General features: G+C 38.8%; 1 protein-coding gene across 2 annotated transcripts in view; it reads left to right on the forward strand.

Moving 5' to 3' along the window:
- LOC133636021 (ephrin type-A receptor 7-like) overlaps positions 1-17,158 on the forward strand; it is a 584,329-nt gene that overhangs the window by 510,572 nt on the left and 56,599 nt on the right. For both annotated transcript variants that reach the window (XM_062029623.1, XM_062029624.1), the window contains exon 9: positions 7,798-7,853. In XM_062029623.1, coding sequence (XP_061885607.1) covers positions 7,798-7,853 — 56 coding nt within the window. The remainder of the gene's footprint in view (positions 1-7,797; positions 7,854-17,158) is intronic.

A 17,158-nucleotide genomic window follows, 5' to 3' on the forward strand; every position in this document is an offset into this window, starting at 1 on the left:
CTGATCTTATTATGTCCTCCATCCTCATGTCAGTCCTGGACCCCCTCTTTCCCCCTGCCCCCTACTCCCTTGTCTATCAATTCTTGTCTCTCCTCCTCGGTGTGGTCGCTCGTGCCCCCGATGGTCCCTGCTGCATGTGTCTGCTGGCGTGTTTCGACAGACAGGGTCTCGACCCTGTCTCAGACCCCGCTGTTACACAGGCTGAGGGATGTGTCAGCATCGTCCTCCATCACGTCTCCACGCCAGAACATGCAAAAAAAAAAACAGGGGAATAAAAAAAAGGCAAATATGCATGATTTTTACATTAATGCAACATACTATTGGGACCCTCACTTTTGGAGGCATGGGGGTCCATCCAGATTGCTTAGATCACAGGTGTCAAACTCAAGGCCCTGGGGCCCAGATTTTGCCCGCCACATCAATTTGTGTGGCCCCCGAAAGGGTGGAAATATGTGTTAATAAAGTACCTTATTTTTACTTAATACATTTATTGCAAAAATAAATGTACTGTGTGCAATTACATATAATTACACTTTAATCATCTCTAATAATAAAACATACATTTCAAAACAATGTTTTTCTTCAAATAAAGGTAAATACTTAAATATCTGCTTGACTTATGATTTCAATCCAACAAATTGTTCATTTTACAGTAACATTTTTTTTACAGTAAAATCCACTTTCGAACCGTTATTCAATATAGAGTAATAATACACTATAAAAACACAACAACAATTTAGATTTTACAGTATAAAAACTAGCATGGAAAAAATAGTGGTAGCGTTTTTCCATTCCATTTAATTTAATTCCATTTATTTATTTAATTTATATGCTTTAAAAATTTTAAAAAATGCCACTTTTTAACAGTACGATCTAAATATTTTTTTTGTACATAAATACATGGACAATTATACACATGTTTTATATAAACACATACTGTATATTATTCACTGTTTAAAGCAACCCAGTGTATCCCCCAGAAGGCGGACTAGGGGCTGAAGTAGGCCGGCTTCGTTGCATGAAGAAGCCTACAATTTTTGTAGGCAATCTCCGTACAGTTTTTGTAGGCAATCTCCGTATGCTGAATGGCAATATACGATATATATCTCGATATTTTTTCCGTAAAGTAAAAACAAATACACAAAACAGTCCTAGTCACCTGAGATACTAATTATATCATTATTTTGACTTAGTAAATATTGACTTACTAAGACAAAATAATGACTAAGTCAAATTAATGACTTACTGTAAATAAGCGTTTGCAATAAGCGTTTGAAAAAAAGAGTTAAAATATGCTCAACTCATCATGCTTAATTTATTTCAGCATTTGGGAAGCCTGTAGTTGATTTTTATTATGTAAATGTTATATTTTTATCAACATGTGATAGCAGGGACCCTGCCATTCAGAACTAGGCTGCTTTTGACGTGTGCTTGGGGTCATTGTCCTGTTGGAACACCCAACTGCGCCCAAGACCCAACCTCCAGGGTCATGATTTTAGGTTGTCCTGAAGAATTTGGAGGTAATCCTCCTTTTTCATTGTCCCATTTACTCTCTGTAAAGCACCAGTTCCATTGGCAGCAAAACAGGCCCAGAGCGTAATACTACCACCACCATGCTTGACGGTAGGTGTGGTGTTCCTGGGATTAAAGGCCTCACCTTTTCTCCTCCAAACATGTTGCTGGGTATTGTGGCCAAACAGCTAAATTTTTGTTTCATCTGACATCACATGGACAAAGATAAGACCTGTGGTCAGATTAAACAAAAATGGAGCTGTTTGGCCACAATACCCAGCAACATGTTTGGAGGAGAAAAGGTGAGTCCGACATTTCAGTGGCTGTTATACGCAATTTTGGAAGGAATTGCGAATTCAATTTTTTTTGTGCAGTGTTGTAAACCGGGATGTGTTTTGGTTTTTTTTGTCTTTAGAATGTGTCGCGGGTCAATAAAAAAACAAGCCGGGGGCCGCACTTATGACACCCCTGCATTAGGCCTTTTGCCAAGAAGTATTCATTGAGTTTTACAGTTGTTGTTTTTTTAAGTTCTTGGTGTGACCCTAGGATACGGAGACATATATAATGCAGGTAAAAATCCATTCAATCGGGGGGTAAAAAATATGGAAAGGCTAGGCACTAGGGCTGTGAATCTTTGGGTGTCCCACGATTCTTGGGGTCACTATTCGATTCAAAATCGATTTTTTTTTTCAATTCAACACGGTTCTCGATTCAAAAACGATTTTTTCCCGATTCTAAAGGATTCTCTATTCATTCAATACATAGGATTTCAGCAGGATCTACCCCAGTCTGCTGACATGCAAGCAGAGTAGTAGATTTTTGTAAAAAGCTTTTATAATTGTAAAGGACAATGTTTTATCAACTGATTGCAATAATGTAAATGTGTTTTAACTTTTAAATGAACCAAAAATATGACTTATTTTATCTTTGTGAAAATGTTGGACACAGTGTGTTGTCAAGCTTATGAGATGCGATGCAAGTGTAAGCCACTGTGACACTATTGTTCTTTTTTTTTTTTTTTTATAAATCTCTAATGATAATGTAGTGAATTGTCCGAAGCTTAAACAGCAAGAAAAGTGAGTTTAGTACAAAAACTTTATTTACCCATAGTCAAAAGTGCAAAGTCGGATTGAGCTGCCCATGCAGACAAACAAACGTCCTCCGGAGGACACAAGAATCAAGCAATCTCCCTCAGCCCTTGTCACTTGGCCATTGTATCAGTTTCCCCATGCCCCAAGGTCCCGTTGTTTTCGACATGTTTCTTTTGCAACATCCTTGAATTCCTTAGTCATGCTTAGACAATCAAAACATTTTGTAGACTGGTCAGAGCGACTCCACATTTGTCCTACATCTGGTCCTTCAATGGTATAGAATAGAAAAGAAATGAAACAAGCAGACATTCTTGATAGACAAAGGTCAGAAATTCTACTACAATAAGGTCAATGAGGGATTTTTAATCACTGCTATGTTGAAATTGTAACTAATATTGATACTGTTGTTGATAATATTCATTTTTGTTTCACTACTTTTGGTTTGTTCTGTGTCGTGTTTGTGTGTCCTCTCAATTGCTCCGTTTATTGCAGTTCTGAGTGTTGCTGGGTCGGGTTTGGTTTTGGAATTGGATTGCATTGTTATGGCATTGCTGTGTATTGTTTTGTTGAATTGATTAATAAAATTTAAAAAAAATAAATAAATTATAAATAAATTAAATTTAAAAAATAATTGATTTTTAAAAATTGAGAATCGATTCTGAATCGCACAACGTGAGAATCGCGATTCGAATCCGAATCGATTTTTTTCCCACACCCCTACTAGGCAGCATGTAACAACACAAAACACTGACCTAGCCCTGTCATAAAAGGCTTCCTGATTGCCAACCAGGGACAGGTGTGCCTCCTGATTACCAAACAAAAATAAGAGCGCAGAAGAAGAAATAATACAAAACGCAGGAAACTACCAACCTAATCCATGACAGTTTTTCTACAGAACCAAACACTTTTTAACACGTGTATATAAACTCTTATTTACTGCTACTTCAAATGTTTACAGTCAGATGCTAAAGCAGATCATTTTCTATCAAAATGCAAACAAACGAGAGGTCAACCAACACCTCCTAATGGATTGTGATCAACTTGCGAGCCGTCACTGTGATTAATGAAGACGAGCAGACGGAAAGCAGTGGAAGGACAATCCTTCAATATGTTGTTTCTGTCCTCAAGGATACGCCTAATAACAACTCTGCAGGGCCGCTTTAATTTTTACACCACAGTGATTGATGTCCTCTTTCCACATTGTTATCCATGAAAAATGGTTACCTGACACAGTTATTATGATCCCTGTCAATGCTGGCGGCTATAAACATTTTTGCTCGGTGTTATGAACCCCCTCAGTGTGACAAACTCATAGTGGTGTAAAATGTGGTTGTTTTGTTGGATGGATGTATCCAACAAAAAGGTAATCCTAACTCAGATTGTTTTAAAAGATCCGAGCAGGCTTCATCAGTCCATGCTCTCAGACTCAGATAGGACAGCTCTAGTCATGGTACTTATCCTCTACAAGAGGGGACACGCCCAGACAAGGATGGTTATGAATCACTGTGGTGCAAACTTAGAGTTGCAAAGATACAAAGAATAATATTAAATACATAATACGGGTATAACAATACAATGATTGTAAGAAAATAATACATTTTAAATTATCATTATTATTTTTTTAAATATTTCAAAATAAAAAGATACAAAGAGATACCGTATTAACCCGGTGCGCCCAATGTACGGAATAATTCTGGTTTTGCTTACCGACCTTGAAGCATTTTTATTTGGTACATGGTGTGACCAGTAGATGGCAGTCACACATAAGAGATACATGCAGACTGCAATATGATGGCAATCAAGTAAACAACACCAAAATGTTATATGTTCCATTAAAAATATAGAACATTACACACGGCGCTCAAAAAACTATCTAAATGTTTTAGTACGACTTTGGTAAGCTATGAAGCCGCACCGCTTGATGGATTGTACTGTGCTTCAACATATGAGTATTATTATGGTGTGTGTATCAGGTAAGACATATTATCTGGCGTTTTGTTTCACAATATTGTGCAAAAACTACTTTTCTTACCTTCTGGTACCTGCTGGTCTGTATTTGGGATCTGCATAAGTACTGAAAATGTGCGCACGTCCGCCTTTGTAGTCGATAAGCTTCTTCTTTTTCTCTATCTTCTTGTTATGGGACATTCATCCTCCTCTGTTGCCATTTCTAATATAAAGTAGTGTAAAGTTCTTACTTATATCTGTCAGTAAACTCGCCATGAAAGCGCTAAAACATACCGGTGTAGTGAGTTTACATTATTCACCCAAGGAACTTTAGTTATTAGAGAGTTCCGGTCGGACGGTTTTTCACAGGACACATTTCCGGCGTTGTTGTTGCACTAGTGAGCCACGGATGAGGAGATGCTGCTCTGTTATTGATTGAAGTAAAGTCTGAATGTCATTAAACCATCCACTTTACCCACCAGATGGCAGTAGAGTGTTGAATATCTTAAAAGGTGTTTTGTGGCAATTAATGTTGTAAATACAAATCGTTATATATCTAGAATGGGTGGTCCTAAAGAGGTAGGCAAATTTTTCAGGTCTCAAGAAGGTAAAAAATACAAGTGTGTGTGTGTGTGTGTGTGTGTGCGCGCGTGTGTGTGCGTGTGCGTGTGTGTGTGTGCCATAAAACCTGGTACTTGACTCATGCTAACTATTAGCATGCAAGCTGTTTTAGCCAATTTTACAGCTGAACACCTCAGTAATATAACTTGGTACTTAAAACAAACTATTAGCGTGCTAACTTTTCTAGCTAATACCCCAGCCGAACGCCTCAGAGTCATAAAACTTGGTACTTGACTCATGCTAACTATTAGCATGAAAACTTTTTTAGCCAATTTTGCAGCTGAACGCCTCAGTAATATAACTTGGTGCTTGAAACAAACTATTAGCATGCAAACTTTTTTAGCTAATATCGCAGCCGAACGCCTAAGAATGATAAAACGTGGTACTTAGCATGCTCACCCTTTTTTAGCCAATTTTGCAGCTGAACGCCTCAGTAATATAACTTGGTACTTGAAACACACTATTAGCATGCTAACTTTTTTAGCTAATATCGCAGCCAAACGCCTCAGAGTCATAAAACTTGGTACTTGACTCATGCTAACTGTTAGCATGCTAACTTTTTTTTTTTTTTGCCAATTTTGCAGCTGAACACCTCAGTAATATAACCTGGTACTTAAAACAAACTATTAGCATGCTAAAATGTTTAGCTAATATCACAGCCGAAGGCCTCAGAGTCATAAAACTTGGTACTTGACTCATGCTAACTGTTAGCATGCTAATTTTGCTTGTATACACTTCATAGTCATATAACTTGGTACGTGGCGGATTTTAAATGTCAGCATGCTAATGTTAGTATTTAAGTATTTATTTATTTTTTGCCAATTTCGCAGCTGAACACCTTAGTAATATAACTTGGTACTTAAAACAAACTATTAGCATGCTAACTTGTTTAGCTACACATAAACGACTTGTCATCGGCATGCGACTGTGAATTGTTCTTGTTTGCGGATGACTCGGCCTTGCTGGTATCCGGCAAGGACAAGTCACAGGTGGAGAAAATCCTCAGTGCTGAACTCTGTAGAACTTGCACCTGGCTCGCTGACAACAAGCTATCCATACACTTGGGTAAAACGGAATCCATCCTATTTGGGTCCCCACATCAAACTTAAGAAAGTCAATGACTTCACCATAAAAGTGGGTGACATTGTTATCACCAGGAAGGATGAGGTCACCTACCTAGGTTCCATTCTAGAGGCTAATCTTTCCTGTGAAAAAATGGCAACCAAGGTAATCAAAAAGGTCAACCAACGAACGAGATTTCTCTATAGAATCTCCTCTCTGGTCAACAAAAGCACCATGAGGATTCTGGCGGGAACTCTCGTTCAACCCTTTTTCGATTACGCATGCACCTCCTGGTACCCTAGCACCTCCAAAACCCTCAAATCTAAACTCCAAACATCCCAGAACAAGCTAGTCAGATTACTTCTAGACCTCCACCCCAGATCACACCTCACTCCTACCCACTTCTCCAACGTGGGCTGGCTCAGGGTGGAGGACAGAGTAAAACAACTTGCACTGAGCCTAGTCTATAAAATCCACTACACCTCCCTGATACCGAAGTACATGTCAAACTACTTCCTTAACGTAAATGACCGCCATAACCACAACACCAGGGGGAGCTCCACTAACCACGTGAAACCCAGATTCCGAACTAACAAAGGTCTTAACTCATTCTATTTCTATGCTTTTCTATGCTCTTCCTATTCTCTTTCTCAATGTGGAATGCGCTCCCAACAGGTATAAAAGAAAGGGCATCTCTATCCTCCTTCAAAACCGCAATAAAAGTTCACCTCCAGGCAGCTACAACCCTAAACAAACACCCTACCCGGATTGCTAATAATCAAATGTAAACAATCAAATGCAGATACTTTTTCTTATGCCTTCTGATCTCTCTCTCTCTCTCTCTCTCTCTCTCTCTCTCTCTCTCTCTCTCTCTCTCTCTCTCTCTCTCTCTCTCTCTCTCTCTCTCTCTCTCTCTCTCTCTCTCTCTCTCTCTCTCTCTCTCTCTATGCCCCCTACTTGCTGTCCATATCCTACCAAGTCAGACCTACACTGTTCCAATATCCATTTCTCTGTTCTCAATTGTTGACTGATGATAACAACCAAACCTTTTTACGAGCATTCTTCTTGGTTGGGTTCAAAGACAGCTACCGTCCCCCCTGCTAGGAACTCACTTCGACACAAAGTATTGTGATAATTTAGATGGAATAATTCTGACACCAAGGTTCAGAGCCAAGTTCACATTCCCCTCTAAGACGAAAAGCCATGCAGTCAGATCATAGACTCTTGTTGGGACCCCCTGTGGGGACGCGGGCATGAGAGGTGGTGTACAAGACACATCCTTCAGGGTGGTGTTCCACAATAGCCGATCCATTTCAGTCCAGTCGGCGGAATCAGACCCGATCCCCACTTATTCAGCCTGGGGTCACTTCTCATGCTCATCAGTGGCACCACATCAGGGGGGGTTCTGTATCACTCTTGTCTTCCATCCCCACCTTCTCATCTCAGTTACTGCACCACCGCAAGATAAACAGCGTCTGATGCTTGTTTGTGTCTCCCGGCTGGGATAACACACGATCTGATGTCTCTTTGTTTCGCTTTTTGCTTCTCTTTTTTTTTTTTTTAGACAATGCGGCTACAGCAAAACCTCTCAAGAGGGAGACGAGGAACTTTACTTCCAATGTAAGTGACTCCACGTCTTCGTCCTTCCTGTGTACACTCCCCACAACATCCCAGCGCCACGGCATTCATGCTTCATTCCGCACGCTGACGCAATCCATTAGGCGGCGCCCGCAACAGATTTTGGTTTGTGTGTGTTGAGTTTTTCCTTCTGTGTGCACACAGTTTTGTAAATGTTGTGAGTGTGTGCATGCTCATTTGCCTTGTTTAATCTCCCAGCATGCCGAGCCCTCAGGAGGGGTTTCGGAGCACCGTGGCTGATGAATAATGAGCCAAAGCCATGCGGCTGGGAATTAAATCTGCCCAAACAAAGAAATGCGTGCGGCTGACAAGCATGCAACACACACACACACACTAATGCATGTGCACATATTTGGCCTGCTTTTCAAAAACTCACACCAGTTGTTGTTTTTTTTGTTAACACACATAAATAAGTTGTAAGATGTATTTTTGTTCTCTTTAGTCAAACCTTGTTTTGAACCAAAGCGCATTTTTTTTCATTGAAAAAAATCCGGAGGCACATCGCCAGCAGAAATCATTAAAAAATTAGGTAACACTTTAGTATGGGGATCATATTCACCATTAATTAGTTGCTTATTAACATGCAAATTAGTAACATATTGGCTCTTAATTAGTCTTTATTAAGTACTTATTACCGTAATTTCCGGACTATAAGCCGCTACTTTTTCCCCTCGTTCTGGTCCCTGCGGCTTATACAAGGGTGCGGCTTATTTACGGCCTGTTGTTCTCCGACACCGACGAAGAGGATTTCGGTGGTTTTAGTACGCAGGAGGAAGACGATGACACAATGATTAAAGACTGACTTTTCATATACCGGTAGGCTGGTTATTTTAACGTACAGGCGAGCACTTTGTATTACTTTTCACCGTCGTATTATTTGTACTCTGCACGAATGCTGTTCGCCATGTCAAAGATGTGAAAGTTTGATTGAATGATTGAAAGATTTATTGTTAATAAATGGGACGCTTTGCGTTCCCAAACAGTCATCTCTGTCCCGACAATCCCCTCCGTGGTAGCAGGAACCCCTATATACTACGTAATTACACATCAAAACCCTGCGGCTTATAGTCGGGTGCGGCTTATATATGGAGCAATCTGTATTTTCCCCTAGATTTAGCTGGTGCGGCTTATAGTCGGGTGCGGCTTATAGTCCGGAAATTACGGTAATCCCTTATTCTGCATGGCCTTATTATACAACCAGTAAGCCAGTAACACTTTGGTTATTTTCTACCGCTTGTCCCGTTCGGGGTCGCGGGGGGTGCTTATATTCACCATTAATTAGTTGCTTATTAACATGCAAATTAGTAACATATTGGCTCTTAATTAGTCACTATTAAGTACTTATTAATGCCTTTTCCTGCATGGCCTTATTATACAACCAGTAACCCATTAACTAAGAGTCTTCCCTCAATAACCTCAGAATTATTGCTTATTAGTACTAAGTAAGGAAGTTGTTGTACACTACCGTTCAAAAGTTTGGGGTCACCCAAACAATTTTGTGGAATAGCCTTCATTTCTAAGAACAAGAATAGACGGTCGAGTTTCAGATGAAAGTTCTCTTTCTCTGGCCATTTTGAACATTTAATTGACCCCACAAATGTGATGCTCCAGAAACTCAATCTGCTCAAAGGAAGGTCAGTTTTGTAGCTTCTGTAACGAGCTAAATTGTTTTCAGATGTGTGAACATGATTGCACAAGGGTTTTCTAATCATCAATTAGCCTTCTGAGCCAATGAGCAAACACATTGTACCATTAGAACACTGGAGTGATAGTTGCTGGAAATGGGCCTCTATACACCCATGTAGATATTGCACCAAAAACCAGACATTTGCAGCTAGAATAGTCATTTACCACATTAGCAATGTATAGAGTGTATTTCTTTAAAGTTAAGACTAGTTTAAAGTTATCTTCATTGAAAAGTACAGTGCTTTTCCTTCAAAAATAAGGACATTTCAATGTGACCCCAAACTTTTGAACGGTAGTGTATATCATTCTCCCGTTAATACCACTTAATGAATATGGTCTGTTCTTACATGACAAAACATAACCCTTACCCTAACTCTAAACTAAGTGTTTGTTACTTAGAATATGTTCCCCTAGTGTCCAAATAACTCTAAATGAAGGCTGTGTTACTTAGAATATGTTCCCCATACTAAAGTGTTACCCAAAATTAAACTCAGTTGACAGTAAAAAGTAATTGTCGCAATTGTTGGATATGACTTTAAACCATAACCAAGCATGCATCACTATAGCTCTTGTCTCAAAGTAGGTGTACTGTCACCACCTGTCACATCACGCCATGACTTATTTTGGTGGCTTTTCCTGTTTTCCTGTTGTAGTTTCATGTCTTCCTTTGAGCGCTATTCCCTGCACCTGCTTTGTTTTAGCAATCAAGACTATTTAAGTTATCTTGTTTCTGTGTGGACATTGTTGATTGTCATGTCATGTGTAAGTCTTTGCTGTCGTCCAGCATTCTGTTTTTGTTTAATTTGTAGCCAGTTCAGTTTTAGTTTCGTTCTGCATGGCCATCACTAAGCTTCAATGCCTTTTCTTAGGGGCACTCACCATTAGACACCTTTTTACCTGCACGCTGCCTTCCTCATCTACAAAGCAATTAGCTAGCGGCTGCCACCTACTGATATGGAAGAGAGTAACATGGTTACTCTGCTCTAGACAGCACTGACATTCAACAACGGCACATTATTTGCGGATTATAATTACTGGTTTGCAAAAAATATTTTTAACCCAAATAGGTGAAACTACATAATATCCCATGGCACACCAGACTGTACCTTACGGCACACTAGGCACAGTGGTTGAAAAACACTGCTTTAGTCAACACTCCCGTGGGTCTACTTTCTGCTCCATGCAGCAGACTTTATGGGCAGCGATGCAAGATGTACGTTTGGATAAAATCGCACGTTGAGTCACGTAAAGCTTTCATAGTCCCTGAGGTCGGTGCAAAAGTATAGGGACACCGCGTTTACACTGCAAAAACTACCCTGTTTTTCGGACTATAAGGCGCACTTAAAATCCTTTTATTTTCTCAAAACTCGACTGTGCGCCTTATAACCCGGTGCGCCTAATGCACGGAATAATTTTGGTTGTGCTTACCGAGCTCAAAGCTATTTTATTTAATGAAATGATAAGTGTGACCAGTAGATGGCAGTCACACATAAGAGATACATGTAGACTGCAATATGACTCAAGTAAACAACACCAAAATGTTATATGTTCCATTGAAAATATAGAACATTACACACGGCGCTCAAAAATCGATCAAAATGTTTTAGTACAACTTTGGATTGATCTATTGTACTATGCTACAACATACAAGTATTATAGTGGTGTGTGTATAAGGTAAGACATATTATCTCGAGTTTTGTTTAGCAATATTATGCAAAAACAAATTTTCTTACCTTCTGGTACCTGCTGATGTGTATTTGGGATCTGCGTAAGTCCTGAAAATTTGCTCGCGTCCGCCTTTGTAGTCCGTGCCTACACCGTAGTCGATAAGCTTATTATTTTTCTCTATCTTCTTTTTATGGGACATTCATCCTCCGCTGTTCCCATTTCTAATATAAAGTAGTGTAAAGTTCTTACTTGTATCTGTCAGTAAACTCGCCATGAAAGCGCTAAAACATACCGGTATAGTGAGTTTTTATTATTCACCCAACTTAAGTTATTAGAGAGTTCCGGTCGGACGGTTTTTCACAGGACACTTTTAACACTTCTTCCACTCCCGTCCTTGCACGCTACACCGCTACAACAAAGATGACAATGCTGCCGTAGGTGAGCCACGTAAATAAAACCGCCCACAAAACGGCGCATTCTGAAGATGATCTGTAAAACATCATCTATGCAACATTTTGACCAAAGAACCACCATCACATGTTATGTAGACCACAAGATAGTCTTTTACATTTAGAAAAAAAATAATAATACGACCCCTTTAATGCGCCTTAGAATCCGGTGCACCTTTTGTATGAAAATAAACCTGACTAGTCCCGCTCATCGTCAGTGCGCCTTATAATCCGGTGCACCTTATTGTCCACAAAATATAGTATGCATAATTCAGTTCAGTTCAGTTTCAGTTTATTTGGAACATGCATACGATACAATGTAATGCATCACATATTTCCAGTTGCATTTTAGAGCTAAAAATGGGTGTTCCAAAACTCGTTAGAATACAATTTTAAAATCACTCTCCTGAATTTTTACCTGTCAACGTTATTTTTTAGGTCCGGAACTACCAACTGTCAATGTCAGCATTTTAGGGGCCCTTTAAGATTTTACTTGGTCCATATTTTCATCATCAAAAATAAGTATAGGATACTTATAATAGGCCAAGCCAACATCTGTAATAATAATAATAATAATAGATTTTATTTGTAAAAATCACTTTACATTGAGTATCAATCAATCAATCAATGTTTATTTATATAGCCCTAAATCACAAGTGTCTCAAAGGGCTGCACAAGCCACAACGACATCCTCGGTACAGAGCCCACATACGGGCAAGGAAAAACTCACCCCAGTGGGACGTCGGTGAATGACTATGAGAAACCTTGGAGAGGACCGCATATGTGGGTAAACCCCCCCCCCCCCCCCCCGAAAGCAATGGATGTCGAGTGGGTCTGACATAATATTGTGAAAGTCCAGTCCACAGTGGATCCAACACATCAGCGTAAACAACCTCAAAGTGCTACAGTGTATTAAAAAAAATAAAAATAAAAACTAGAACAGCCAAATAGCTAAAACTAGTATGCATATATCTAAAAAAAAGGCTTTTTTAAAAAAAATTTTAAAGAAGGGTTTTTAAGCCTTTTTTAAAAGCATCCACAGTCTGTGGTGGCCTCAGGTGGTCAGGGAGAGCGTTCCACAGACTGGAAGCTGTAACCTCAGATCTATTGTTTTCTGGACAAATATACCCAGCGACACATTCCAAATTCTTGGAAAAAGTCTTCCCAAAAGAGTGAAGCTATTGTTGCATTCCAATTACAAAGTAAGGCTTGTGGTTAGAGTGTCCGCCCTGAGATCGGTAGGTCGTGAGTTCAAACCCCGGCCGAGTCATACCAAAGACTATAAAAATGGTACCCATTACCTCCCTGCTTGGCACTCAGCATCAAGGGTTGGAATTGGGGGTTAAAGTCACCAAAAATGATTCCCGGGCGCGGCCACCGCTGCTGCTCACTGCTCCCCTCACCTCCCAGGGGGTGATCAAGGGTGATGGGTCAAATGCAGAGAATAATTTCGCCACACCTAGTGTGTGTGTGTGACAATCATGGGTACTTTAACTTTAAGTGAAGAAAGTTTGTATGACCGACACATGTGATGAAGACTTGTTTTTGAGGTTGGCATGAAAAGGATCCAGACTCATCTGGAATCTGCTTTAATAAAGCAGGTTGAGAAGTTGTCCAAACGAATTGCAGGGAAAATGATGAGACTTGGAAATGGAGAGTGAAAAGCATCTGGGGAAATCATTGTGAAAATAGAGTTGCGATGGATTGATGAAGCTCTTGAGTTTTTGCCCTTTTGTTGTGTTTGATTGGACATATTTGGGGCTATAAGTGTCGTTCCTGGCACTGACACAGTTAACCCTGGAACTGATCGCCCGAGGAGCCGGCGAAGCATGTCAATGTCAGACACGTCCCTGGGAATGTTCTAAGCCCGTTCTAAGGCTTATGTTTGGTTTTAAGCTACAGCAGCGTGTTTGAAAACCCAATTTGACCGATTTCGATTTTTTTCACTCGTCTGTTACCTTGAATTGAAAAAGGTTCCCTTTGCTTTATAATGGATCTTTTAGCCGGCACATACGGTATATGTATGCGTGTGCTGGATCAATAGGCCGTTATGAGGCAGCCGGTGCGTAGGATCCCTCAGGTCGATCCCCAGCTGTAATCACATTTCAACGGCTCTGTCCGGCGTTTGGGGGAAACTGCCTGGCCTTTTCCTGGAATCTTGCAACCACGGTCATCTAATTGAAGGCTACACCGTGCTGGTTAATGGATATTGGCGCTGGGCTGGCCGGTTTATTTGCCAGTTGTTAGTGCTCGGTAAATAGAACCGGCAGCTGATAAAGGAAACACGAGTCTTGCTGTGAAATCAGGTTGTGTTTTGGGTTGGTTTAGTAGAGAGAAACAGCCGGGGTCATTATCACGACTCGTTGTGTCCAATAAGAATGTCAATTGAATTTGGTTCAATTCATTATCTTCACAGCAGTCAGCTTGTTGAGGTCCTGAGATGAAATCATCCTGTGATTATTTTACGCAGACGTTATTCAACTGGATTTGTTTATATATCATACATAGGGATGGTATCCACTCCATTTTAACCGATATTGGTGTCAAATCGTTACTTTTTAATGGTGCTCAATGGCAAGAGACGTCTCTAGGATATTATTACATACCACAGGTGTCAAACTCAAGGCCCGGGGGCCAAATCTGGCCCGCCGCATTATTTTACGTGGCCCGCGAAAGCCTGGAAATAATATTCGTTAATAACATGATTAATCTTGTCTTACTAAATATATTTGTTCTTTCCCTTTTTGACATTAAAAATCATGTACTGCATGCAATTCCATATCTTTTCAAATTCAATATTATCAAAATATTATATTATCATGTATTCCAAAAATATTTTTTGTGAAAATAAAGTACTTAAATATCTGCTTGACTTATGATTTCCAAACAAATGATCAAATTGTAGACTGTAAAATTGACAATAGATTTTACGGCTAAATTCCGCCGACTGAGTTTTTTACCGTCAAATCAACTTTGGTAATGTTTTTTTCCATATACAGTAAGACACTAAAACATTAAAAAACAAACAAAACAAAAACATTAAAACAACAATATTTTACGGTTAAAAACAAAAAACAAAAAACTTGAATTTTACAGCTAAAAACAGTGGTATTGTTTCTCTATTCCATTCCATTTATTCAAAAAACCCCCACTGCTTTTACTGTAAAATTCTGGTGACTGAGCTGCCAGTTTTTAAAGTAAAATTTAATATTTTTTTTGCAGCTTATGTAAAAAAAATGTATTGTTAATGTATTATATATTTACATGTATATTGAAATAAAACTGTGCATCACTTACAAAATGTTACTTGCACAATATCACCTTTAAGTACTTGTTGCAGGTGGTTGAGTCTGAGTCAGCTGTGCTCCGATACAATACCAATGTGGGAGCTTTGAGTATTGGCAGTTATCGGATAATAGTACAACATTTATTACTTTGTAGGTGGAATGTTGGACAAAAGCTTGGTCAAGTGAAATTAGTCAAACAGAGAACAATCGTAGGTTTGGAAAACCACTAACCTTCTTATTGCATGGAATGGACTTATGCTGTCTTTAATGGAAGTGGTCACAATAAGTCGTTAAGCCAAGTTGAATGATGTGGACACGTTTGTTACTGTATACTTTCTAATATGGTAGGTCTTTATTGTCATTGCACAAGTACAACGAAACTTTGTTTTCAGCACAAAGCTTTGAGGACTTTTTGTATCTGTAAGCAATATGCAACGATAATTACCGTGTTTTCTCGGGCTATAAAGCGGCCCCGGTATTTAAGCCCCATCCACCAAATTTTAGAAGGGAAAAATATTTTAACATATATTAGCCGCACTTGATTATAAGCCGCAGATATACAGTATACGTTGTGGAATTAGGTATTTGTATATGTTTATTTATACACCCTAATTGTTTCCAAAAGGTGCCTGTAACGCGGCAGTAAAACGGTTGATCAAACAAAACAGAAGTCATTGTCATGGATTAACTAGCTGCATAAGCTAGCTCTCCAATCGGCTAAAAACAGACTCAATAACTCCACGGTGACGTTTTTGGTGAATTTACGCAACTGAAACAATACAAAAAAGAATGCCGTTTCAAGTTAATAATACTAACATAGACACTTGTAAACGTGTTAGCACATTCGCTAATGATTACATTGATTGATTACATCACGCTAGCACGTACCAATATGCATGAAAACACTCCTACAGACCTCACACATGGGTTCGGCTTTGTAAATTTGAATTGTAAAACTTACAAACGTTGCTTGGAGTGATGAATAAATGAATCCTTTCGAGCATAGACGCGATGGACGTTGTACTTCCGGTTAAAGTAATGAAACATGAAGTACATTTTCAACGCGCGGCATCTGCAGTGAGCGAACTCATTCAAAAAAAGGCACCGTAGCAAAAAAAATAACTTTGTAGGTGTAATATGAAAACTATTGTTAAATACAAAACATGGTTGTTGGCAAAGAAAAACCCATAAATTAACTGCGCCGTTTTATAAGCGCAGGGTTCAAGCATTGGAAAAAAATGATAGGCTAATAGTTCGGGAAATGTGGTATTTGTTACTTGTTTGTATTGACAAATGTGCTGTTTAGACAGCAGTATTGTTAAATGAAGGAATGTTTAGCTTATGTGCTACTGTATGCTTAACTGTTGTGTAACTGCTCGCTACCTAGTTGCCTATAATATAGATAGATATATAGATAGATAGATAGATAGATAGATAGATAGATAGATAGATAGATAGATAGATAGATAGATAGATAGATAGATAGATAGATAGATAGATAGATAGATAGATAGATAGATGGATGGATGGATGGATGGATGGATGGATGGATGGATGGATGGATGGATGGATGGATGGATGGATAGATAGATAGATAGATAGATAGATAGATAGATAGATAGATAGATAGATAGATAGATAGATAGATAGATAGATAGATAGATAGATAGATAGATAGATAGATAGATAGATAGATAGATAGATAGATAGATAGATAGATAGATAGATAGATAGATAGATAGATAGATAGATAGATAGATAGATAGATAGATAGATAGATAGATAGATAGATAGATAGATAGATAGATAGATAGATAGATAGATAGATAGATAGATAGATAGATAGATAGATAGGATAGATAGATAGATAGATAGATAGATAGATAGATAGATCGATAGATAGATAGATAGATAGATAGATAGTACTTTATTGATTCCTTCAGGAGAGTTACCTCAGGAAAATTTAAATTCCAGCAGCAGTGTACAGAATTGAGATGGAATTTAAAAAGTAAATAATGGGGGTAAAAATGGAAACAAAATAGAAAAATATTACAATAAGAATTTAAAAAAAAATACCAACAATGAGAATAAAAATATAACAGTAAAATAAAAATATAACAAGAGAAACTAGGCAGTAGTGACCATGTTATGAAAAAAATAACTTACCATGTTTATTTTTTTGACTAAAAGTTAAGAA

This window comes from Entelurus aequoreus, linkage group LG20, assembly GCF_033978785.1.
Source record: "Entelurus aequoreus isolate RoL-2023_Sb linkage group LG20, RoL_Eaeq_v1.1, whole genome shotgun sequence".
NCBI classification, from domain to species: Eukaryota; Metazoa; Chordata; class Actinopteri; order Syngnathiformes; family Syngnathidae; genus Entelurus; species Entelurus aequoreus.